The 24,856-nt window shown below is 39.7% G+C and overlaps 1 protein-coding gene across 4 annotated transcripts in view; it reads left to right on the forward strand.

Moving 5' to 3' along the window:
- dnajc3a (DnaJ (Hsp40) homolog, subfamily C, member 3a) overlaps positions 1 to 24,856 on the forward strand; it is a 110,931-nt gene that overhangs the window by 80,562 nt on the left and 5,513 nt on the right. For all 4 annotated transcript variants that reach the window (XM_072577881.1, XM_072577879.1, XM_072577880.1 and 1 more), the window contains 7 exons: positions 1,055 to 1,207; positions 5,531 to 5,712; positions 9,594 to 9,713; positions 12,702 to 12,807; positions 13,072 to 13,192; positions 17,010 to 17,142; positions 17,564 to 17,712. In XM_072577881.1, coding sequence (XP_072433982.1) covers positions 1,055 to 1,207; positions 5,531 to 5,712; positions 9,594 to 9,713; positions 12,702 to 12,807; positions 13,072 to 13,192; positions 17,010 to 17,142; positions 17,564 to 17,712 — 964 coding nt within the window. The remainder of the gene's footprint in view (positions 1 to 1,054; positions 1,208 to 5,530; positions 5,713 to 9,593; positions 9,714 to 12,701; positions 12,808 to 13,071; positions 13,193 to 17,009; positions 17,143 to 17,563; positions 17,713 to 24,856) is intronic.

The raw sequence follows: 24,856 nt of genomic DNA on the forward strand, positions 1-24,856 counted from the left end.
CTGTATTCCATGAGATCTAACCTTGCTGACCAGTTTCCCACGAGTAACTTGTTGAAAGCCTTAATTAGATTAGATTCCCTATCGTGTGGAAACAGGCCCTTTTGCCCAACAAGTTCACACCGAACTTTGGGAGAGCAACCCACCAAGACCCGTTCCCCTACATTTACCCCTGACTAATGCACCTAACACTACGGGCAATTTAGCATGCCAATCCATCTAGCTTGCAAGTCTTTGGGAGGAAACCGGAGCACCCAGAAGAAACCCATGCAGTCGGTTGCCTGAGACCGGAATCGAACCTGGGTCCCTGGCACTCTGAAGCAGCAGTGCTAGCCACCGTGCCATCCCTTCATATAGATTTTGTCTACTGCTCTGCTCTCATCAATGCTCTGTTACTTTTTCAAAAAAACTCCATTTACTCCTAAATATTGCTGAACTGGCTTTCCTGTTTCATTAGGATTTAAGAACTGATTCCTGATAAATATGGGTTAAGAAAAGTTGAAGAGCTGTAGATCACAAAGATTGCAGCAGAACATTTCTTCAGAATTTATAGAAATTGACTGTCCAAGAACTAGAATGTATGGGAAACAATTGTAGTGAGCAGGTAACTGACTTCATGATGGTATAAATTGGGTAGTGACATAGGAGTCAGTGGAGTTTTCCTTCTTTAATCTTTCACGAGGTGAGGGCATCACTGACCAAGCAGCATTTATTGCCCATTCCAGAGGGCAGTTAAGAGTCAACCACATTATTGTGGGTCTGGGGTCACCAGTAGGCCAGACCAGGTAAGGTGAGTTTCCTTCCCTAAAGGACACTAGTAATCCGGATGGATTTATTTTTCAACAATGGATTCATGATCATCATTAGACACCTAATTCCAGATATTTTTATTGAATTCAAATTTCACCATCAGCTTTGAAGGGATTTGAACCAGGGTCCCCAGACATTATCTGGGTCGCTGGGAATAGCACTAGGCCATCACCTCCTGATTTTTGCAGATTATCTTGGTGTTTTTGTTTTTGGATTAAACTCCTGAATCTGTCCTTCTGTTTGTCAGCTAAAATCTAACCCCAGTGAGAAAGAAGAAAATGAAGCAAATGCCCAATTAACGAAAGCAGATGAATTACAACGGATTATTACGCAGGCTCAAACTGCATTTCAAAACCAGGATTACACAAACGCAATTGAATTCCTCGACATACTTATTGAGGTAAGCTTTAGCTATATTCCTTTACAAGTCAAAGTTCTATATTTGAAGGGGATGCAATTTATTCTGCTGTTTCAACCTTACTTTGAAGGAGTACAGTGCAGAATGCAGATTTGCAACTATACAATTGTGCATTTCTGATTTTCATTACCTGCTTATTCATTAAGGATACTCTGAATTTCAAACTTGGTGTATGTTTTCTCGTTTTGACCCTTATGACTTTGTGTAGCTTAGGATCAGTGTAGTCTATCTAATTACATGGAACCTTTTTTCCTTTCTCAACATCTCCATTCTTTTTAAATCATTTGCATTGCTTGCTTTCCTGATGATGATGTTATAAATTTGTTTAATGTGTCCACACTTAAAAGTCCGTTTTAAATATTTTTTTATAGCCTTTACCTTACAAGAATCCCCCTTAACTGTTGTATAAGTACACCTTGCTGATGTTGTGTACTAATATTGCATCAATATATCTGTCCTTTTTTTAATTTACTGCCTGATGTCTGGAATTTACCAGCTCAATTTTAACATCTGTCATTATCTACCAAGGCATTTATCTAGACATCTTTTTCACTTTACAGCTTAAGCTGTTGCATTTCTAATCCTGAAGTTTTATTGGCGTGTAAGTTAGCTGTACCTCTGACTTGGCATGGTCAGGAGCAATTTAAATGGCTCCACAGAATAGATAGAACATTTATAGCTGCTGTAACTACTTCAAAATGGGGTCACTAGTCCTATTCTCTTGTTTATCCTGATGCAGCCCATGCCACTTTGAAGGGAATCTACACCTGGGTGTGTTTTAAATTGCTTTCCTGCCATGTATTGTAGATCCACTTTAATTTGCATAAGGATCACCAGGAAGCCAGTTGCCATGTTTGGTTTGACACTTTGCACGTTTTGCGTGATAGGGAAGAAAGAGCCAAATGGCTTAAATGAACACCATTTCCTGTAGACCACCAAAAAAATAATTTTGGACCAGCTAGGTAGGCTTCACAGGTTAGGACAAAGATAGGCGATAACCCAAGAGCAGGGAACTGTGTATGTGTCCCTGCTGTTGATGTATCTCCTATCTTCATCCCAAAAATATTAGCCATAGCTATTAAGTTAGCCTGGAACAGTATTTTGTAGAGCAATAAGATAGTGCAATTTTCTGGGTCTGTAGATTGAAAGGAGAAAAGTTGCCTTGAGCAGAGCGATTATGCTGTGGGATGTAGGAGTTTCAGGAGAGTTTTTAAGGGTTAATGAGGATTATATCTTAATAAATGCCGTTGGTTGCAAATCCTATCTGATCGAATGGATCGGTTGGAGCGACGGTTAAAGGCAGTGAGGAATTTACAAAAACTAGGGGGTGTAATGGATGACAGTTGTAGGAAGGGAGAAAAGCCACAGATACAGTCAGGTAAGTGGGTTAACTCCAAGAAAGGTAGGAGAGATAGGTGGTTAGTACAAGAGTCTTCTGTGGCCATCCCCATTTCAAACAAGTGTGCTGTTCTTAGAAAATATAGGGGCAATGGACTTTCAGGGAAAATGTAGTATGAAGTGCCAAGTTTCTGGTATCAAGGCTGGCTGTAATGTAATGAGGGGTACACCGGGTTCCTTGATTGATTTTTTTTTTGTGTTAGGGAACTCTCTAGTCAGGGTCACAGATGTTTCTGCGGCCAGCAGTGAAAAATCAGAATGGTGTGTCGCCCCCCCCTGGTGCCAGGATCAAGGATGTCTCAGAGGGTGCAGAATGCTCTCAAGGGGGAGAGGAGCCAGCAGGGTGTCACTGTGCACATTGGAACCAGTGACATAGGAAGGGAAAAGGATCAGATTCTGAAGGGAGAATATCAAAAGTTAGGCAGGAACTAAAAAAGGAGGTCCACTAGGGTAGTAATATCCAGATTACTCCTGGTGCTACGAGCTAGTGAGGGTAGGAATTGGAGGATAGAGCAGATTAATACGTGGCTGAGGATCTGGTGCAGGGGAGAAGGATTCACATTTTTGGATCTGTTTTGCGAAGGATGAATTGCACTTGAGTTGGAAGGGGACTAAAGTATTGGTAGGGGGACTTAGAGTTATGTGTAAGGATTTAAGCTAGTAAGAAGTTGGGAGGGTGGGGGTGGGACCCAGGGAGATACTGAGAAAGAAGTCAATCCCAAGACTGGTACAGTTGAAAAAGTGAGTCAAACAGTCAGGGCAGGCAGGAACAAAGTAGACTGATAAACTGCATTTGTTTCAATCCAAGAAGCCTAACAGGGAAGGTAGATGAACTCCGTGCATGGTGAGGAGCATGGGACTGGGGATATCATAGCAATTTCAGAAACATGGCTCAGGGATGGACAGGGCTGGCAGCTTAATGTTCCAGGATACAAATGCTACAGGAAGGATAGAAAGGGAGGGGGAGTGGTGTTTTTGATAAAGGAAAGCATTACAGCTGTGCTGAGGGAGGATATTCCTGGAAATACTTCCAGGGAAGTCATTTGGGTGGAACTGAGAAATAAGAAGGGATGATCACCATTATCAGGATTTCCCTGGAGTGTCGAAGGCTGACCTTATCAAGGTTTATAAAATCATGATAGGATAAACAGACAACGTCTTTTCCCTGGGGTGGGGGAGTCCAGAACTAGAGGGCATAGGTTTAGGGAGGGAGGGGAAAGACATAAAAGACCTACGGGGCAACCCTTTCACTCACAGGGTGGTACGTGTATGGAATGAGCTGCCAAAGGAAGTAGTGGGGGGTAGTACAATTGCAACATTTAAAAGGCATCTGGATGGATATATGAATAGGAAGGGTTTGGAGGGATCTGGGCCAAGTGCTGGCAAATGGGACTGGATTAGGTTAGGATATCTGGTCTGCATGGACGAGTTGGACCGAAGGGTCGTCTTCTATGCTGTACATCTCTATGACTCTATAATCTGGAAAGCCTCTCATAGGATGCATCACAGACATGTGCTTCGATCTGTCAGCTTTATGCTCAAGGTCAATGCTAACTGGTATTTATGTAATGCCTTTTTTAATAGATGAAATTTCCCCAAGTATCTTGAATGTTATGAAACAACATTTGACATGGGGCTACCTTAGGACAAATATTGTGGCAAGTTTTCCAGATGAAGACAAAAATGGAGAGGTCTAGGAAGAAACTGTAAAGCTAAGATGGAGGGGATTGAAAATATGGCTGCTATCAGTGGAACAGTTAAAATCTAGGTTGTGCAAGAGGCTAGGATTGGAGGAGCTAACTGGTTTTGAATAGTTGTAAGGCTAGAGAGATTATAAAACTAATTATGGATAAGGCAATGAAATAATTGAAACCAAGATTAGAATTTAAAATTGCAGTGTTGGCTCTTGACTTGACAATGTCGTTTTGGGGTGGGGTACTGTGAATAAATACAAATTAGGACAGCAGATCCATAATTTTGGATGTGCTCAATTTATGGGATGAAGATTTTTGGTGTGTGAAGGCACTGAAGAAGTAGAAGTTGAATATGTGCCTCAAACCAAGTGTGGACAAGATCAACTGAGTTATTTTCCTTTGGCCTTATGGTGTTTGCGGTTTTTCTTGCTGTCATTCTTCTTGGGCCTGTTTGCTCTTACTCTCGCAGTGTGTACAGTCCTTTTGGTGATGGTTTCCAGACTAGCCCAAATTTTAAAGTGTACATTTCTTCGTGGCCTACACTGTCCTGTTTGCATGATTTCTTCCAGTTCTCCTGTCCTTGTCCTTGTCTTTCCTCTGAATTCATATAATTCTTGCATCACCTTTATCCCTTCTTACTTTTCACCATTTAGAAATATCCAATCGTGTCTCATGTGGCCTAGTGTTCATTACATAAATGTTTCTCATTTTTTAATTGTTCCTATTTTTCAAGATACTGTATACCATAGATCACAGCATACAGATTGACTCAGTATAAAAGATCTTTTTACCTCAAGAATCATGTATTTGCATATGCTCAGCGTACTGCTGTTTTCAGCCACAACATGCTACATTTGCATCAGTAGTGCAACTTACTTCTTTGTGGGCGTCAAAAATTGTTTTGCCAACTTGTACATCAATTGGTGCAAGGGATCAAAAGCTAATAGAACTATGTTGTGGAGATATGCAGGAGTTCAAAACATGCCGAAGATGAGCAGATCCCATACACCAATTTTTATTGCAGTTTGATGTACAAGTTGACCTGTCCGCTCCCAACACCGCTGCGCGCACAGTTGTTTTTTTTTTGAATGATCTGAGGTGTCAAAAATCAATTTCTACAATGATCTCTACAGTAAATGCAAGTTGTTCTCAAGTTTTGCAAAGCATGTTAAACAATTTAGCACTAAAGGTTTGTGTGTGCCTTCTTCAACAGACGTGTATTTGGGATTCTGAGTTGCGAGAACTTCGGGCAGAATGCTACATACAAATTGATGAAAGTGGAAAAGCAATAAGTGACTTGAAAGCAGCATCAAAACTTAAACATGACAACACTGAAGCATTCTACAAAGTCAGTATAATCTATTACCAGCTTGGAGATCATGAAATGTCTCTTAGGCAAGTATCCTATCACTTTTGTTTTAAACTTTGATCTTCTATGATTTTTGAACTACAAATCGTAGTCTTTGTGAGGATTATTCACTTCCGTGTTTTTGGTCACCTAGCTTGTGAGCTATTTGTAAATTTCTTTTTTGAAGGAGTTTAATGTAAAATAACTTGTGGATTAATTACTATCCAGGAGAAATCTAAAATTTCGTTGTTGCCTTTTGAAGTATCAAACAGGAAATTGTTGCAATTTAGTAGATAAGCATTCTTGTATTCATTGCTGGAAGAAACATGAGAAGCAGGAATAGACTGATCAATCCATGGAACCCACTCTGCCTTTTTATTATGATCATGGCTGATCTTGGGCTTTAACCTGATTTTAGAACATAAAACATTACAGCGCCCTTTTGGCCCTTGATGTTGCACTGACCTGTGGAACCAATCTAAAGCCCATTTAACGTTTACTATCTCATTTTCATCCATATGTTTATGTAATGATCATTTAAATGCACTTAAAGTTGGCGAGTCTACTAATGTTCCACGCCCCTGCTACTGAGTTAAGAAATTGTCTGACATTTTGACCTACATCTATCACACCTCAATTTAAAGCTATGTCCTCTTGTGCTAGTCATCACCATCTGAGGAAAAAGGCTCTCGCTGTCCATCCTATCTAACTCGCTGATCATCTTGTATGTCTCAACTAAGTTGCCTGTCAACCTTCTTCTCCCTAACAAAAACAGCCTCAAATTCCTCAGCCTTTCCTCCAGACCGTATCCTAATAAATCGCCTCTGCACCCTTTCCAAAACTTCCACATCCTTTCCATAGTTGCAGTGACTAGAACTGTGGCCACACCAGAGTTTTGTACAGCTGCAACATGCCCTTTTGGCTCTGAAATTCAGTCCCTCTACCAATAAAAGCTAACACACTTCTTAACAACCGTATCAACCTGGGTGGCAACTTTCAGGGATCTACGTACATGGACACCAAGATCTCTCTGTTCATCCACACTGCCACAAATCTTACCATTAGCCCATTACTCTTTTTTTATTCCTGTTACTCCTTCCAAAGTGAATCACGTCACACTTTTCCATATTTAAGTGCTCCCTCCCTTGACAACTTCCTTTCTGCCTGACAGGTAATACTTATCAAGGATACACAGTAGCTGTTCCTTGAATAAGCGCCGCATTTCAATTGTGCCCATTCCCTGCAGTTTCCTTCCCCATCCGATGCATCCTAAATCTTACTTAATCACATCATAATTGCCTTTTTCCCCCAGGTGTAGTTCTTGCTCCATGGTATATCCCTTTCCATTAGTAAAGTAAACATAACTGAATTGTGGTCACTATCACCAAAGTGCTCTCCTACCTCCAAAGCTAACACCTGGCCAGGTTCATTACCCAGTACTAAATCCAATGTGGCCTTGCCCCTTGTTGGCCTGTCTACTACATACTGTGTCAGGAAACCCTCCTGCACACATTGGTCAAAAACGGACCCATCTGAGGTACTCAAAACTATAGTATTTTCAGTCAATATTTGGAAAGTTAAAGGCCCCCATAACAACTACTGTTACTCCTGCTCATATTGAGAATCATCCGTGGTTTCCTTTCCTCCTCATCTCTGGAACTATTTGGAGGTCTATAGAAATCTCCCAACAGGATGACCTCTCCTTTCCTGTTTCTAACCTTAGTTCATACTACATCCATAGATACATCCTTTCTGCTCCCTCTTCCCCCTCCAAGATCCCGAAAACACAATCTTAAACGTCATGGACCCTAGCACCTGGGAGGCAATGCCAATTGTGGGACCGAGAGAGACTTACAGAACCTCCTATCTGTCCCCCTAACTATGGAGTCCCCAATGACTAATGCTGTGCTCCTCTCTCCCTTTCCCTTCTGAGCAAGAGGGACAGAATCCGTGCCAAAGATCTGTACCCCATGGTTTCCCCATGTAGGTCGCTCCCCCTAACAGTATCCAAAAGAGTGTACTTGTTATTGAAGGGAACAGCCACAATGGATCCCTGCACTGGATGTAGGTTTGCTCGCTGAGCTGGAAGGTTCATTTTCAGACGTTTCGTCGCCATGCTAGGTAACATCTTCAATGAGCCTCCAGACGAACCTGCTTTCTATTTATATGTTTGGGTTTCTTTGGGATGGTGATGTCATTTCCTGTTCTTTTTCTCAGGGGGTGGTAAATGGGATCCAAGTCAATGTGTTTGTTAATAGCGTTCCAGTTCGAATGCCTTGCTTCTAGGAATTCTCGTGCGCGACCTCTGTCAACAAACATTGACTTGGTCCCCATTTACCACCCCCTATGTTTGTTGACAGAGGTCATGCACGAGAATTCCTAGAAGCAAGGCATTCGAACTGGAACGCTATTAACAAACACATTGACTTGGACCCCATTTACCACCCCCTGAGAAAAAGAACAGGAAATGACATCACCATAGGAAATGACATCACCACAATTAATGACCTAATCAACCCAAAGAAACCCAAACATATAAATAGAAAGCAGGAAACATCAACAGTGCTTTGTCTGGAGGCTCACTGGATGTTACCTAGTATGGTGACAAAATGTCTGAAAATGAACCTTCCAGCTCAGCGGGCAAACTGACATCCAGAACCTCAACCTGAGCTATAAATCTTCTCAAAACCCACTAACATCCCTGCACTCTCTGCCAGCTCTCTTTGTGTCCTGACTGTAACCCATCTGCCTTTTTCTTGTTGTGAGGTGTGACTACCTCCCTGTAACTCCTCTCAGTAATGCCCTCCCCCCTCCCAAATGATCCAAGATTATTCCAGCTCCAGTTTCACAGCACAGTTTCCAAGGAGCTGGAGTTGGGTGCTCTTCCTGCAGATGAAGCCTTTGCCTGCTCCTTGAGAGAATAAAAATCTGTCTTGCCCTCTAATGTAGTCAGTGACTGCGCCAACAGCCTTCTAGGATAGAAAGTTCTAAAGATTCATGAGTCCACCTCAGTCCTAAGTAATGGACCTTGTTCTGAGATGCTATTTTTCCTTGTTCTAGATTTCCTAGCCAGGGTAAGTACATCCTTGTTGTTTTCAATGTTTAGCCCCTTTCATGAACTTGAACTTGAATGTCTGAGATCCTACTCATTCTTCTTTCCACAAAATATGGAGCCAATTTCCTCATTGGCTCTTGAAAGAAGAGGATTGCCATTCTTATGAGCCTTTTTTTTTAAAATATTCCTCCGAGTGGGGTTGGGAGAGATGATGAATGATGTTTGTGTTTTGCAAGTTGTGATCTGCAATCCACTTCCTAAAAGGGTCAGGGAGTAGCATCAGCAGAAAATTGTGCTGATTGGATCTGCTATAGGGTCACAGGATCTAATGTGACACGGCAGTACTAAACATGAATGGTGCCTGCATTGGCTAAACAACGTGAAAAGAGAATTACTTAAAATGGAAGCTTTCTAGAAAGAAAACAAAGTAAAATCTCTCTCTCTGTTATTGACAAATGTTTTCTGAAAATAAACTGTCACGAAGCCTCTGAGTGGAAAAAATATTATGGAATATTAAATTTCTAGACAGTTATTATAATCCTGCCTACGTTCTGTCTGCAGGACCTTAACCATTTTGAACAAAATAATGACTCTGCAATAATATTTATAGTAAATACAAAGCAATTATGAGGAATATGTGCTGTTCATGAATATTAGTTTGGCTTGATTTAAGCCATTCCAATATTTGTTGTCTTTCAGTTCAGAGTGCAAGAGGTTAACATAAAAGTAGGTGCCATATTTGTTTGTACCTCAGCCCAACTATTCCCACTGGTCACAATTCTTTGTTTTCTTTTCCTGTTCCCTCCTGGAACTAATATTTGATTCACTGAAACCTTTTGCCAGCTTTTGCGGTAACATTGTTGTTTTGTGTAGTGAAATTCGGGAGTGCCTGAAATTGGACCCAGATCACAAGCTCTGTTTTGCCCATTATAAGCAAGTGAAGAAACTCAACAAGCAGTTGGCAACTGCAGAAGAACTGATAAAACAAGAAAAGTAAGAAATGTTTAAATTACTCTTGGTTATTAAATGGTGAGGTTGTTACTGACCATGTGGTCTCCTCTACACTGGGAGAGAAAATGCAGACTATTAGTGTTCCAAAAAGTCCCCATTCTGACCCCAAAATTCCAATTACTTGCCACTTCAGCACGCCATCTTGTTCACTTGCCAACATTTCTGTCAAGTCTGCTTCGGTGCTTGAGAGTCTCTTGAAATTCAAAAAACAACTTCCTGTTTTTGTTGCCAATTATGTCTCATTCATTTAAGTTTTATATCCACCTTTCTCGCACCTTTTACACTGCCCTGGGCATTCTACTCTATTGAGCCTTTGGTATCTGTCATAAATATTACACGAGAAGTAGAAGCTTAAGGCCATGTTCTTTTGACACTGACAATTCTGAAATCTTGGTTCCACTAGTTGCCTTAACAGGATCATACTTGTCCTGTACACTCCCATTCCTCAAATACCCCCCACTGCCCAAAAACAAAGTTTTTGTCAGCAAGTAGCTGTTCCTGGTCTACGTGGGCCAAATTTACCTTTTGTAAAATTAGCTTCTCTGCCACTTTAAACTCTTTTTTTATTCTCCGTATATCCTGATCTTTTTTTCCATTGCTAACTTGAATCTAACTCCATTACGTTCATTGTCTCCAAAATGCTCCTGCATCTTTCTCCTGCTCGATCTTTCCAAATATTAACTTCAGAACTGCCTCCTTGGGCTTTTCACATACTGACCAAACAAATGCTCTCTTGGATGTAATTATAGTCCCTACAGTGCAGAAAGAGGCTGTTCAACCAACCCTGCAAAGAGTATCCTACCCACCTTTGCCCTCTAACCTCATATTTACCTTGCCTAAGCCATCAATCCTGGAGGTCCTTTATAAAGTGCAGGGCAACTTAACGTGGCTAGTCCACCAAACCTGCACGTGTTTGGGGTGGGGGGGGGGGGGGGCAGGGAAGCATCATGTTGTTTCTTAAGGGAAGTGCTTTTTATGCTTAGAGTTAAAATGGATATCTGAACAGCAGTTACTGCAGGTGCACTTATAGAAATGTTGTATGAAAAGGTTGAGTTACCAGACCAAAGCAGCATTTTTATTCAGACGACAGTTTAAATTCAGCCAATTAATTTAGAAAGGCACTTGGATACAAAGGATCAATTAAATTCAAATCTGATAGTGTTGACAAACTCGAACCAAACCAGTTGTAAAGAAATTAAAAGGTAATCACGGGTATAAAAGATGCAGACACTTGAAAATGAGAGCCTGCTTCTATCTGAACAGAATAAACCTGCCATCTGAGAACTAAATACATGATGCTGTCAAGAAATCTACGTGCTGTGAAAAGTAATGCCTACCTATAAAGGCATCTTTAGCAAATATTGTTCACATCAGAAACCACCTGAGAAGGCATTTTAGAAAAAAGCGAAGGAAGAAGATACAGAAAGTTCAGGAGGATATATTGTGTGTGACATTTGAGAGACTAAGTTTTAATGTGTGTGTAATATATTCTTATTAGTTGGATTTATATAAGTAGGACCTATTATTGAAACAGTATACCAACTTGAATTTAGTTTCCTAAGGTAATAGGTAGCCGTTAGAAATTTATTCTGTATGTTAGTAATTTTGTTAATTGTTCACTGTGGTGTTAGATAAATAAATTGTTATTTGTTAATTGTAGAGTGGGTGAAAGGATTCCATTTCATTTAACCACTTTTATAACAAATTGGTGGTAAAAGTTTCACTTTTTTATCAGATGGCGAGGCGATCTCTTCGGGTGTTTTGGTTTTAATTATCAGAGGGGTGACAACCTCCGCTTTGTAACACTAAGTCTCGGACATAGCTATGTGATGATTTTGAAGAAAGTCTCTGAGGCAGACCTTGAGCATTAACCAGTTTATTACACAATACATCGGGGGAGACCCTCTGTTCACATAGTGGCTTGGTAAATCTCCGATATGCAGCAAAAATTACAGGATTATATAGCAAAAAGACAGGTACTGATCGTTAATTCAAAGGCTTCAGGATGATTATGCGATGATACTGAATCGGAGGTCCGCCTTCTGGGTCAGAACTAAGTAATGCTACGTGTTCCACAAGTGGACATGATTAACTGTTATCACCGTAGCATGCTATTTGTAGTGATCCACACCAAATTAAGAACAGATTTCCCCAATTAAATGAACAACAAATATTGGCAGTATATTGTAGAGAGAGAAGCTAATTGACAAGCTAGGCACCATGTGAGCAGTTAAGCGACATACATCTAACAATACATCACTGTGGGAAAACAGTGAGCAGGTAGGTGGAGGCTTTTTGTTTTTGAACCAATCCGCTACACTTCAGTATTACGTCATGGTGAGAGAATAAACTAAACTGTGTGGGAGGCCCCTGCCCAATACTATTTCTCTGCAAAATGGATACTTATCCGGGAGGGCAGACATGGCCAAGGAAATGGCTCCTACAGATGATATTCCCTTACCCTTGAGCTTATTGCATGAAGATGTCTTCAATTTAGATTTGCTAGACTGAGCACTTTTTGTTTTTTCTTATCTGGCCAGTATTTCCTCTGCCTACCAGACATATTGTACTCTAATACCATTTCGGGTTGTCTCCCTTCTGAAGTACTTATCAGAAACTCCCCCATTTTCCCCCCAACAAAAAAGGATACATTCATCCCAATAACATAGAAATCCTTCCTATGAACGAGATGGTCCCACTCCTCTTCAGATGTAACCCATCCAACCTGTGCAGGTCTCACCTCCTGGGTAAACTGCTCTAATGTCTCTGGAATCTGCATCATCCTCTTGCACCTTCTTTGATCCTTCAACTTGAAAGGGGTTATTTGCAAACTAAACTTTTAGCGACATTATCTAGCAGAGCTTCTGGTGACAATCTATCAATCACAGTGAGTAAATTCCTCTGCTTACCACAAGGAATACAGAAAATATTGCTTCTAATTCTGTGTACACTCTTTATTTCCTGCTATAGATACTCTGATGCTGTCAGTAAATATGAAACTGCTATGAAAACCGAGCCAAAAGTTCTGCAGTATACCTTGCATGCAAAGGAAAGAATTTGTCATTGTTTATCAAAGGTAAGAATTTCAGTTATCTGAGGTTTTTGTTTTGAATGTAATGACATCCTACTGTGGTGGATTACAGTTCCCTTTTTTTTGTTTGAATATGCAATGTAAATTCATTATTCACTTCAGGTATCTGCAAATGTGGGAAATGTGTATCTGGGTGCAATTATGCCGAAGTTATTTGTTTTTCTTCAGGGATAAATTAGGGAGTAAATCATGAAGATTAGTATCCATTTAAGTTGATTTTTCTTATTATCATCATTATCTTTTGTTTAGAACCAACAAGGAAAAGAAGCCATCAAAACTTGCACAGAAGTATTGCAGCAGGATGCCAGCAATATAAATGCATTGAAAGACCGAGCAGAAGCTTATATTTTAGAGGAACGATATGAAGAAGGTACTAGTTCTGTTTTTATGTTGTCTATTGTGTTCAAATCTAAAATCTTATTCATTCCTTTTTTTTTTTGAACCAGTTGTGAAACCGTTGGGCAAACCTGTGCACTTCTACACATTTGTAAATTTGCTCCTGTGATCTTTACAGTTGGTATAACAATATGGTCCTATTCTCAGGTTTTATAAATGATTATTTGGATGGTCAGTTTAGACTCTACAGCTAAACATACAAAGCTTACTTATTAAATTGACAGCTTGCCAATAAGCAGAGGAATCTCACATGTGAATTTGGATGCAGTGAATCCTTTTCTGTCTTTCCCTTTTGCATTATTTTCTTGATGCAATACTTTGATCAACCAGATTTGGTTTGTACTTAAGTCTTCCTTTTGTAAAATCCATAATTTTTTAACTTTGCCTGTCTCTCTTTTGCACTTTTATGCACAAGTAGTCAGGTCCTGTCCATATTATCATAATGACATTACCAAGCTTTTCCCTTCTGAATATTTTTGTCTATACCTACAGATGTTAGTTTGTGCTGGGCTAAGCCATTGTTTTTATTGGTCAATGCCGGAAATACTTGTATCATCCGTGTTTTGTTATTTTTGGGGTCTGTAATCAGTTACATTGTATTGATTTATAGCAATTTGAGTTTATTGAAAGATGCCAGTTTAGATATGGTACATTGGCATTGAACAGCTGAGAATGCTTCATTGATACCAAATCCTTTCTGTAAAATTTGAGTAGGAGCAGCACACCTGATGCTTTGAATTTTGATTTAGATTAGATTCCCTACAGTATAGAAACAGTCCCTTTGGCCCAACAAGTCCACACTGACCCTCTGAACAGTAACCCATCCTGACCCATTCTCCTATCCTATATTCACCCCTGAACTAATGCAGCTAACACTGAGCAATTGTTATCATGGCCAATTCACCTTACCTGCACATCTTTGGATTGTGGGAGGAAACCAGAGCACCCAGAGGAAATCCTTGCGGACATGGAAAGAATGTACAGACTCCACACAGACAGTCACCTGAGGTGGGAATTGAACCCAGGTCCCTTGTGCTGTGAGGCAGCAGTGCTAATCACTGAGCCACCGTGCCGCCTTGTATTGACTAATAAAAACAATGGCTTAGCCCAGCACACACCTAACTCTTTTTTTTTTTTATTTGGTGGTCTTTTGACTATACACAGTTTTTTTTTGTTCTTGCCTTGGATTGATGTAGGGGAATGCCCAAGTCTCGAGCCAGGATCATCTTGCCCATCCTCCCCTTACAAGTAGACCCCAGTTTGGGACTGGCTGTCTATGCTATTTCAATCGCTGTCTAAATCCTCTCGGCTGTTGCCCATGGTTCAGCTCCTCACAAAACCAGAATACGGTTCCTTGCCCACCTCCCTTTTTTTTGTTGATTTTTGTTTTTCTTCTAAGAACAAAGTCTTTATTCACACAAACTGTTGAAAATATTAGATAAGGCGGCACCTAATAAATTTTTTGACATGACCTTGATAGTTCTTGCTTTCCTGTGTGTTTTTAATGCAGTGGGCATTTGTTTACATTTTTAGAAGACTGATTATTGATATGACAGATGTAAATGAGGTCTTGTTCTACACAGGCAATGCCAAATATGGAATGCTAATTGAATGCAGGTTTAGGTGGGATCCCAATTTCCAATACTGTGGTGTGATAGAGGAACAGTTAATATTTTGGCTGTATAATCTTTTGCCAGAATGTCGCTCGTTTCTCTCCCCACACTGACCTTGCTGAGTATTTCCAGCACTTTGTTTTGTAAGTGTTTCAGTATTTTTGTGTTGAACTCAAATACTTTGCTACTCATTTTTCCTGGAATGAGTGTGGACATGGTAAACTCTGCTAGGCTAATTGCAGTTTATTTTAATTCTGCCTTAACTGATTGTGGGGACAGTCAAATATCTGCATTTATTCCCTTCCTTTCTTCTGTTCCATACAACGTGAGTGCTGAGGCTGAGACTCCATACTTGCTCCATCCACACTTTAGCTGAGTACTTGTTTGTAAAGTGCCACTACAACTTCCTATTGAACCACTGAGGAGCATTATAAAGATCTGCAGCACAGGAAAAGGCCCTCTAGCTTATCATGTCCACAGTGGTGAAAAACAACCACACGAGTATTCTACACATGAGTGAAGGTCTTTAACATTGGTGTTCACAAGTTTGAAGACAACAGCTGGTGATGCGGACGAATGCTGATTATTTTATGGGCTAGCTTGTACCACAGTGGTTTTGGGTGGTTAATGGCTTGGCAGCAGTCACCGATGTTATCATAGGTTGATTTCAGTCTGAAGAACTACATGACATGCAGCACTTTTATCAGAACCCACTTCTCATGAATTGGTCACTTCTTTAGACATCAGCAAAAATGCCAATCAGCAAATACACAAAAGTACCAATAGAAGTAGGCCTATCAGCCCTTTGAGCTTGCTCTGCTGGCTGATCTGATTGTGACCCTACATTCCTGCATCCCTGATGATCTTAGCTCCCTTGCTTAACAATAATATATTTACCCCAGCCTTAAAAACTCCCTTCCTGGAAAGGTGATGGAAGCAAAGTTTCAGGACCTTCACAGAAAATTTCACTTACCCTTTTTGAAATAAGTAGGCAACTCTTGATAAGTAGTAACCCTCTAGATCCTGGATGAGGAAACATCCTTTTATTTTTCCCCCAAATGCCCTGTAAAAATCCCTCCAAATCTTTATGTATATTTTTAATTAAGCCTCAACTTACACCTCTCAACTCGCATACAGAGTCTCCCCAAACGTTTCCTCATTAGACTATCTCTCTTGCATCCAAACATTACAGAAATTAGTCTGGTTAAACCTTTTCTGAACTAGCTCCAATGCATTTACAGCCTCCCTTTTAAAGTGACCATTACAGCACATAGTATTTCAGATACTGTCTCACCAGTAGCCTACATAACTTGCCCACCTTTTTGTATTCCATTTCCCTGGAAAGCCACAAGGCCATGTATGCCACCACCCCACACCCCGTGCAGTCTCTCACCATTTTAGATAACATGCTGCTTTTGCATTCTTTCTGCCAGTGAAGAATGTGACCTTATGAATTTTTCATCACCCAATCGTTTTACTTTAATGCCCTTCATGTGCAGATAGAAAGGATGCTGGTGTCAGTCTTTGGCACATGGAATCAAGAATGGCTAAGAAAATAGGAGGCAGCCTTTTGGACCATCACACTTGTGCTGGCCCTGTGAAGAAGTAGCTTTCTTTATGCTATTCCCCATATTTCCCTGTGACTGCAACTTTTCTACCTTTTTTTTAAAATAATGATCTACTTCTCTTTTGAAAGCTTATTAGAACTTGCATCCAGCATACTCTTAACAGTACATTCCAGAACCTAACCATTCACGGCATGAAAGAACTTTTCTTTTACAAAATACCTGAGATCTGTGCGTTCTGCTTTGCAATAGTCCCAACTATAGAAAGAGCTTCTCGTTTTTTCACTCTATCCAGACCACTCGTGATTTTGGATACCCGATCCTCACTTGCTTATTAACATTGCAAATAATGGATTATAATGTTTTGAATTCTGGCATTTTCTTTCTCCAACTTGTCTATCCATTGTACCTTTTTGAAGTAAATCAAGCAGTGATGAAGACTACTTTTTCCTTTTTAACTTGCTTTTGTTCACTGATATTTACCCACTTATAAAACTGGAATTTGTTTTTATCCAACCGTAAAACCTACAGCTTGCTTTAAGCCACTCTCTTACTAATAAGAGACGTGAAGTTCAGCATGCAAGGAGTAAATTTTGTTGTCTAAATTGTACAGCAATCAAAGACTACGAAGTTGCAAGAGACCACAGTGACCATGATCAAGAAATAAGGGAAGGACTGGAAAGAGCACAGAAACTTCTAAAACAGTCACAGAAGAAAGATTACTACAAGATATTAGGAGTGAAAAGGTATTTACCAAAATCTTTGCTAAATGTTGCAATATCTAAAGATCCTGAATCTGGAGTAAAGTAATTGAAAACCTCTATGCTTAACCTACAAGTTGCAAATAATAAGTCATTCAATCACCCATCTATAGCCTATACCATTATTACTGTATACATGGGTTTGTTTATTTACTGATTGTGCTGTGTATTAAATTATGATGCTTATAAGAGAATTCATGTTTAGTATTTTAAATCCAGGAATATACTTTCTAAGCATGTATTCTGAACTGTTCCAACTTTTACTTTTATAATAGGCTGAAATGTGGAACAACATAACCTCAACTCTTTCACATAGCTCAGACCTAGTCAACATTTATTCATGTAGATGTTAAACAAAGAACGTCCAAACAATGAGCATGGTTTCTGTGTACTTTGCCATTTTCAGAAGTGCCAAAAAGCGTGAGATTATTAAAGCATACAGAAAGCTGGCAATGCAGTGGCATCCTGATAATTTCCAGGAAGAAACTGAAAAGAAACAAGCAGAAAAAAAATTCATTGACATAGCAGCTGCTAAAGAGGTACTCACTGATCCAGGTATGGAGCAGCATTTGTCTTTGCCATTCCTTCTCTAATAGGTTATTTGACATTGCTTTTCAGAATGCACCAAAATTCTCTTTAAAGTTTGTAAAATTCATGCTTGAAAGGACGAATACTTAACTGCTGCAGTTGTTGAACCTGCAAAAGGTGTAGTTATTGGCAATCTGCAACAGAATATGTAACAGAATGAGCAGGCAAGTTCTAGCTGGGATTTAATACAAGAGAACTGAGTCATTAGGATAAGGGAATAGGGCGATAATCAACTCCTACATATTTGGTGTGTGCAGGGGCAAGGCCTGAGGTGTACAATCTTTAAAGAGGGCAGGAATCATGCCACATTGTAATGGGCAAAGCATGGGGAGATCTGGAGCTTTACAAAGGTATTGAGTACAAAAGCAGAGAAGTTATGCTGAATCTTTATAACACTCCAGGTAGGCCACAATTAATGGTGCATCTGACTCTGGTCACCATGGTTTGAGTCGAATGTGAAAGTCCTTGAGAGGATGTAGAGGAGAGTTACCAGAATGCTTCCAGGGTTAAGGAATTTTGGCTGCAAATTGAATTCGTCAATGCTGAGTTTATTTTTGCGGAAGGAGATCTGTTTGAGGTAGGTCACTTTCAGCAAAATAGACAGTTATTTCCAGAATTAGGATACCATTCAAATGGTATCCGGCCTGCAGTGGTATCCCAATGAGGAATTTCCTTTGTGCAGGGTTGCATGGAGAAGGCAATTTCTTCCTCCAGCACCACCACATCGTCATGCTCCACTATTCTAAAAGCTATCACAAAATGTATAAAATCCACTGAGGCCTTCATTTTGCCGAACTGACAGTTATTCAGGACCAAAGGATTTCTACCAGGTTTTGTAGAACATGGAACAGTATAGCCCTTTGACCTACTGTCTGCGCGACCGGTGATGCCTTCCTAAACTAATCCCATCTGACTGCTCATGGTCCATATCCTTTTTCTTGTTCATATGTTAGCTAAATGCGTCTTTAAATGTTGCTATTGTACCTGCTTCTGCTACCTTCCCTGGCAGTGCATTTCCAGGCACCTACCACCTTTCGTTTTGTAAAAGCACTTTTACTCATCTTTTTTAAACTTTCCCTTCTAGCTTTAAACCTATGTCCTCAAGTATTTGACACCCTCTGAAAGATTCTCTCAGTATCTACCCTATCCAGGCCTCTCCATTTTATAAATTTCTATCAGGTTGCCACTTGGACTCCAATACTCTCGCGAGGACTATTCAGATTTGCTCAATCTGTCCTTAGAGCTAATACACGACTAAGCAAGCAATGTTCTGGTAAACCTTTTTTTTTCACCCTCTCCAAAGCCTCCACATATTGTCATGACCAGAATGGTACACAATACTTTACCATTAACAGAAAATAACTGCCCTTTGTTAAAGCTGTATGTTACAAATAAACAGAAAAGAGGATTTCTATTTACTGCTATGCAATTTAAATTATCTCCCTTTTGTAAAAAAACTCAAATACATACAGACACTGTCGATTTCAGGCAAAAGACAGATGATTTGGCACCTCCCTAGGTGGGAAGAAATAGCTATAGAAGAAGAATTCTTCTGAAGACTAGTCCAGAACACACTTGGGTTAAAAAGTCTTAATTCCTTTTTTGATTTTTAGCATTGACACTCCGCTTAAAGTGATGGTCATCTCCACTTTGATTCAGTAAACCTAGGATGTGATTTTCTTTTAGCTTTTTGTTTTGCCTTTACCCATACAACTAGGAAGAGATTTTTTTTTCATTTTTATATAGGCCCTTGATTGTCTTGTACCTGTATATCTGTAGCAGACTGAACCTCCAACTAATTGAAAGGCTGTTGGCCTTCCTTTGCAAACACTCATGTGTCACTTTATCTTAAAAGTTTCACTGTTTCAAAAAAAGTAACATTGTCTGTACGGTTAAAAATGTACATGATGATATTATCAAGTTGTAAAACTCTCGTAGTACTTCAGCAATATAGCAACTTCGTGTCCCAAAAGGAAAAATGTGTGGTCCCTTACACTTTGTAAAGTGAGATGTGTATAACTGAACACCATACTTGTGCTGAGGTTGAACTAGTGTCTTGTGCAAAATAGCCGCCTTGCTGTTGTCCTCCGAGCCCTTTATTTAGAAGTCTAGGATAATTTATTAGCCACAGTCCTCCACCTACGTCCAATGATTTTATGCACATCCTTTCGAATTGTGCCATGATTTTATATTCCACTTCTTCATTCCTATCTACAATCCACTATTTGTAGCTTTTGTGTAGCTGTATAATATGCTGCTTGCATGTAGTTTAAGGTTGTACTTTTACTATGTTGGTATCTCATTTTAGGAGTGCATTGAGCTTCTCTTTCTGTATATTGACTGACTCCCTGATTTGCCATCAAATTTGCCTAGGTCAGATTGTGACTGCACAGAAGTAGGCAGTTCAGTGTGTCATGTTGATGTATCGCAATGCAAGAACAACTTTTTAATTCCAGTGCCTTTACTATTCCCTATCAACCTGCAAATTTTCTCTCTGCAATTATCCAATTCTCTTTTTGAAAGCCATGATTAATCTGCCTCCACCATGCTGTGTGGAATGCAAATTCTCTGTATACTGTGCAAATACAACAAAATGAAAGCAAACTTTTATTGCTATACTCTTAAAATTGGTGCCCTCTGGTGGTTGACCTTCCAACTATGGAAACAGCCTCCTTTTTTTTGTGTGGGTAAAAACAATGACTGCAGATGCTGGAAACCAGATTCTGGGTTAGTGATGCTGGAAGAGCACAGCAGTTTGGGCAGCATCCGAGGAGCAGTAAAATCGACGTTTCGGGCAAAAGCCCTTCATCAGGAATACAGGCAGAGAGCAGATCCACGCTTCTCTGCCTGTATTCCTGAGGAAGGGCTTTTGCCCGAAGCGTCGATTTTACTGCTCTTCGGATGCTGCCTGCATGCTGTGCTCTTCCAGCACCACTATTCCAGAATCCTTTTTTGTTCTGTTCTATCCAGATGCGTCATGATTTTGAGTACCTATCCTTTTTTCTTCAAGGAGAAAATGAAGGAGAGGTGATTTTTGTGTAACATTTCCATGCATTAGGTGGATGGAAGTGGGGGTAAAAGTGATGGGCCAGAGGGCAGGATGCAGCAGATAGGTGGGAAGGAAGATTGACAGATTGGACAGGTCATGAGAATGGTGCTAAGCTGGAAGGTTGGAACTGGGGTAAGGTGGGGAGAGGGGAAATGAGCAAACTGGTAAAATCCATATTAGGGGTTGGTTGGTGTGGGTGTCCCGGAGAAGTTCTTTGAAGTGCTGTGTGAGTTGGCATCCTGTATCCCCAATATAGTGGAGACCGTTTTTGGGAGCAACAGATATAGTAAATGACATGTGGAAGTGCAGGTGAAATTTTGGATGTGGGAGGCTCCTTTTTTGGGGACTTGGATTGACATGAGGGGGGAGGTGTGGGCACAGTTTTGAGATTTCTGCAGAGGCAGGAGAAGGTGCTGGGAAGGGAGAGTAGGTTGTTAGGGTGCGTGGACCTGACTAGGTAGTCCGAGGGAACGGTCTTTATGAAAAGCAGATAGGGGTGGGGAGGGAAATATATCTCTGGTGGGGTCTGTTTGTAGGTGGTGGAAATGGCAGAGGATGACACTATGTACATGGAGGTTGGTGGAGTGGAAGGTGAGGATTGGGGGGTTCTGTCCTTGTTGCGGTTGGAGGGGTGGGGTTCGAGGGTGGAGGTGCAGGATGTGGATCAGATGCACTCTAGGGCATCATCAACAATGTGTCAGAGGGGCAATTGCGGCCTTTAAAGAAGGAGGCCGTGTGGTTGGTCTGTGGTGGAACTAGTCGTCCTAGGAGCAGAGGCAGAGGAGTTGGGAATAAGGGATAGCATTTTTTTGCAGGGTGGTATAAGATGACAGTCAATTGAGAAATTGTCCTATGTGAGTGTTCATGCTTTAAATTCAATAAGAGAGCATTTACTAACAGCCTAACCTCCCTTTGATTTCTACATTTGTGATCCTAACCAAAGTTTGAAATCTAAACCAAAGCCCATAATGATATCATAGTCTTGTTTTGTTTTGCTCAAAATGATCCTTTTTTCACTTTGTCTTTTTGGGTCCCAATCATTGAGTGAAGAGCGAGAGCATTAAAGGTGTCTTGGTGCAAATCGGACAAATGAAGCTTGTTTTTAAACCCTCTCCTATCCAACTAATTAGATTAATAAGGATACATCATTGGTGAATTATCTTTGGCTCAGCAGTAGCACTTTTGCATTATTCAAGGTTGTGCTTCAAAGTGTGCTGCAAATGTTACATGTCTAATATTGAAATCGCTGAAATGAGGTGTTACATTATTGGATAAGGATGCCAACCATATGGTGCTTATAATCAATTCCATTATCGCTATTATAAACAGACTGAGAGTTTCTGCAATTATTTGCCGCATTAATGTGTGGAAAACATCTGATTTTTATTTCAAAGTCCCATAAAATGAAATATTTTAAGATCTGGAAATTAGTTTACACTTCAGACAATGATATTTCCATTGTTTATGAAATGGCTGGCCATATAGATGGTCTTACGTGGATGTATATTTCTGACTTGGAATTTTGCTTTATCTACACAGTGCATCCTGAAGAGGAACTTCAGGTTCATGATTTTGTAAATTTTAACCTCTTATGATTGAGAGAATTCATTGAAGAAAAAAGATTTGTTTTTGTAAGAGCACTGATCGTTTGGCAAATGGACTTTGATAGTGCCATTGCTATGGAGAATGGACCAGTTAGCTGACAGTTGGTTACTAACTGCCAGGTTGTTTGGTTCACTCTGATCAAGGCATTGCCCTAAGTAAAGGGGAAAAAAAGGTTTTTATCTATTTAACTGAATTGAAACAGGTAAAATGTGTGTACCTGTTGAGTTTGTGAAGAACAGGCTGTGTGTGTTTACAGTATCTAGCATCCAGTACTTGCAGTTGTGCCAGAGTTCAACTGACCATCTTAAATTAGTTATCAGTGTAATTGTTAGCTCAGGATTATTTAAATGGTTGGGCATAATTTAATTGTGGAATCACATGTGTTGGACAGTATATAATTGTGCAAGCACAGGCTATTCAGTGCATTACCTGGTGTGTACAGCTGAAGGAATATGCTGTTTAATCTAAATCTGCCATGAATGTACAGCATACGTAGCTAGCACCAGATCAGCATTGAAATTCATATACACATTGTTCCTCTGTGTAATCCAGCAGCCTCAGAACTGAGTGTTTTTTAATCTCACCAGCTGATCCATTGGGACCTGCGATCTGGCAAAAACTGTGTTGCACAGCACTTGGAAATGAGTTGAAATAAAGTGTCCATATTCATTGAAATAAAAATCATTTTAGCTTTTCTAGAATTGAACTAATTTGATAAAGTACTGTGGCATGATGCAGACAGAACATGCTAATTCAGATTTTATTGGAATAATGAAAGACAGTCCGTACCACCATTTCCTTATTTGTATGATAGGCAAGAGGTTTAAGAGAATATAGCAGGTGTTATATTTTGGATTCTATGGATTTTACTGAAGTTTTGGTAAAAGGCTTGTTAAGATTTAGATTAAAAGTTTGGCTTGGACAGAAAACAGTTGTGGTAAATGGATGTTTAAACTGGTGGATAGTAGATAATGCTGTCATATGGGAGATACTTGGACTTGGTCTGCAAAATTTGTTACCCTAGTGTGACAAACAATAGGATAGATTCAGCTGTAAAATGACATGGCTCGTACAATGGGCAGACTAGTAGCAGACTGGATTTAGAGACACGTGAGATGATATATTTGAAAGAAGGGATAGAGAAGAGACATCATATTCTTAATTGTGAATCTCTGAAGAATGTATAAGGGCAGAAAATTTGCAAATGTGCTAATGAAAATAGAGCATTTTAACAAGTTAGCAAAACAATTGGAATTGTCATAAAAAATAAAAATGTACTTTTTGGCAATTGTTTGCAGCTGAACTATAAAAGCTGCTGACCATGAATCTGCTATATCTTTAGTGAAGTCTATAGTTTCTGACTAACATTTGTTTCAGCATTTCTTGTTGCCATGTTTCTTATTTCTTCAAGTTCATGATTTTTTTTCTCATTTCAAGTTCATGCCATCAATAAGGTAAAGCATAAAATCTATCCTAACACTGCATTAGAAAGGCCAAGATCATGAGTTTAAAATTGTTGTCAAGGTGGCCTATTATTTCACTTCCAGGGCCAGATACGCCAATATTATTTGTTAAATTTACAAACCATTTCAGGATTCTTCTCTGAAAACCAGTAATCAACTAAGAATAACAAAACAACACTGGTCTGTAACTGAGTGCAAGCATTTTGAATAAAACACCATTCCATTTGTCTCATCCTTAATCAGTTGAGCTTCCCTTTCCACATTCGTTATTCAGTTTTAACACTGATAATGGAATAAGCACGATTTAACTATCATTAAGTAGACTAGTTTGGTCCATATGTTAGTCTTTCCTTTGTGCTATCCATTCAAATTGAGACCCTGTTTATGTAAGTATATGCATTGCATGTTAACCAATGTTTTCTCTGAGCTTCATGCAGTAGTTAGGAGATCATTTCTCATAAGTATGCAGTGAGCTAAAGGAATGGAAATGGAGAAGAATAGTGGAGAAGTTGCCTAAATTAGGAGAAGACTAATTTCAATATCATGTGACAGGATCTGGCAAACTATATGGGAGCAGCTGCTCAAGTCAGTCTACATTTGGAAAATGGGAATCTTTTTTTTAAAAAAGTATTAGTGACAGTTCAAGGTTAGCATGTTCCAAGAGTGAATTAAAAGGATGGCAAATCCAGGGAATCCTGAATGGCAAGCAATTTTAAGAGTTTGATAAAGAAAGAAGGACGTTTTTTCAGGTAGCTTATTAAAAATGAGCTTTTCTTGAATTAGGAAGGCAACGAGAGCCATGAAATGCCTTTTGTCTGATAGGATTAACGAAAGTTTCAAGGTGTTTTGTAGATATATTAAAAGCAATATGATTACTAAGGAAAGAGTGGAACCTATTAGAGACCAAAGGGACAAAATGTGCATGGAGCTGGAAGATGTACTTGAGGTTTTAAATGAATATTTCTCATCTGTATTCACAAAAGAAAAAGACTGA

Source organism: Chiloscyllium punctatum, chromosome 9, assembly GCF_047496795.1.
Source record: "Chiloscyllium punctatum isolate Juve2018m chromosome 9, sChiPun1.3, whole genome shotgun sequence".
In the NCBI taxonomy this organism is placed as follows: domain Eukaryota; kingdom Metazoa; phylum Chordata; class Chondrichthyes; order Orectolobiformes; family Hemiscylliidae; genus Chiloscyllium; species Chiloscyllium punctatum.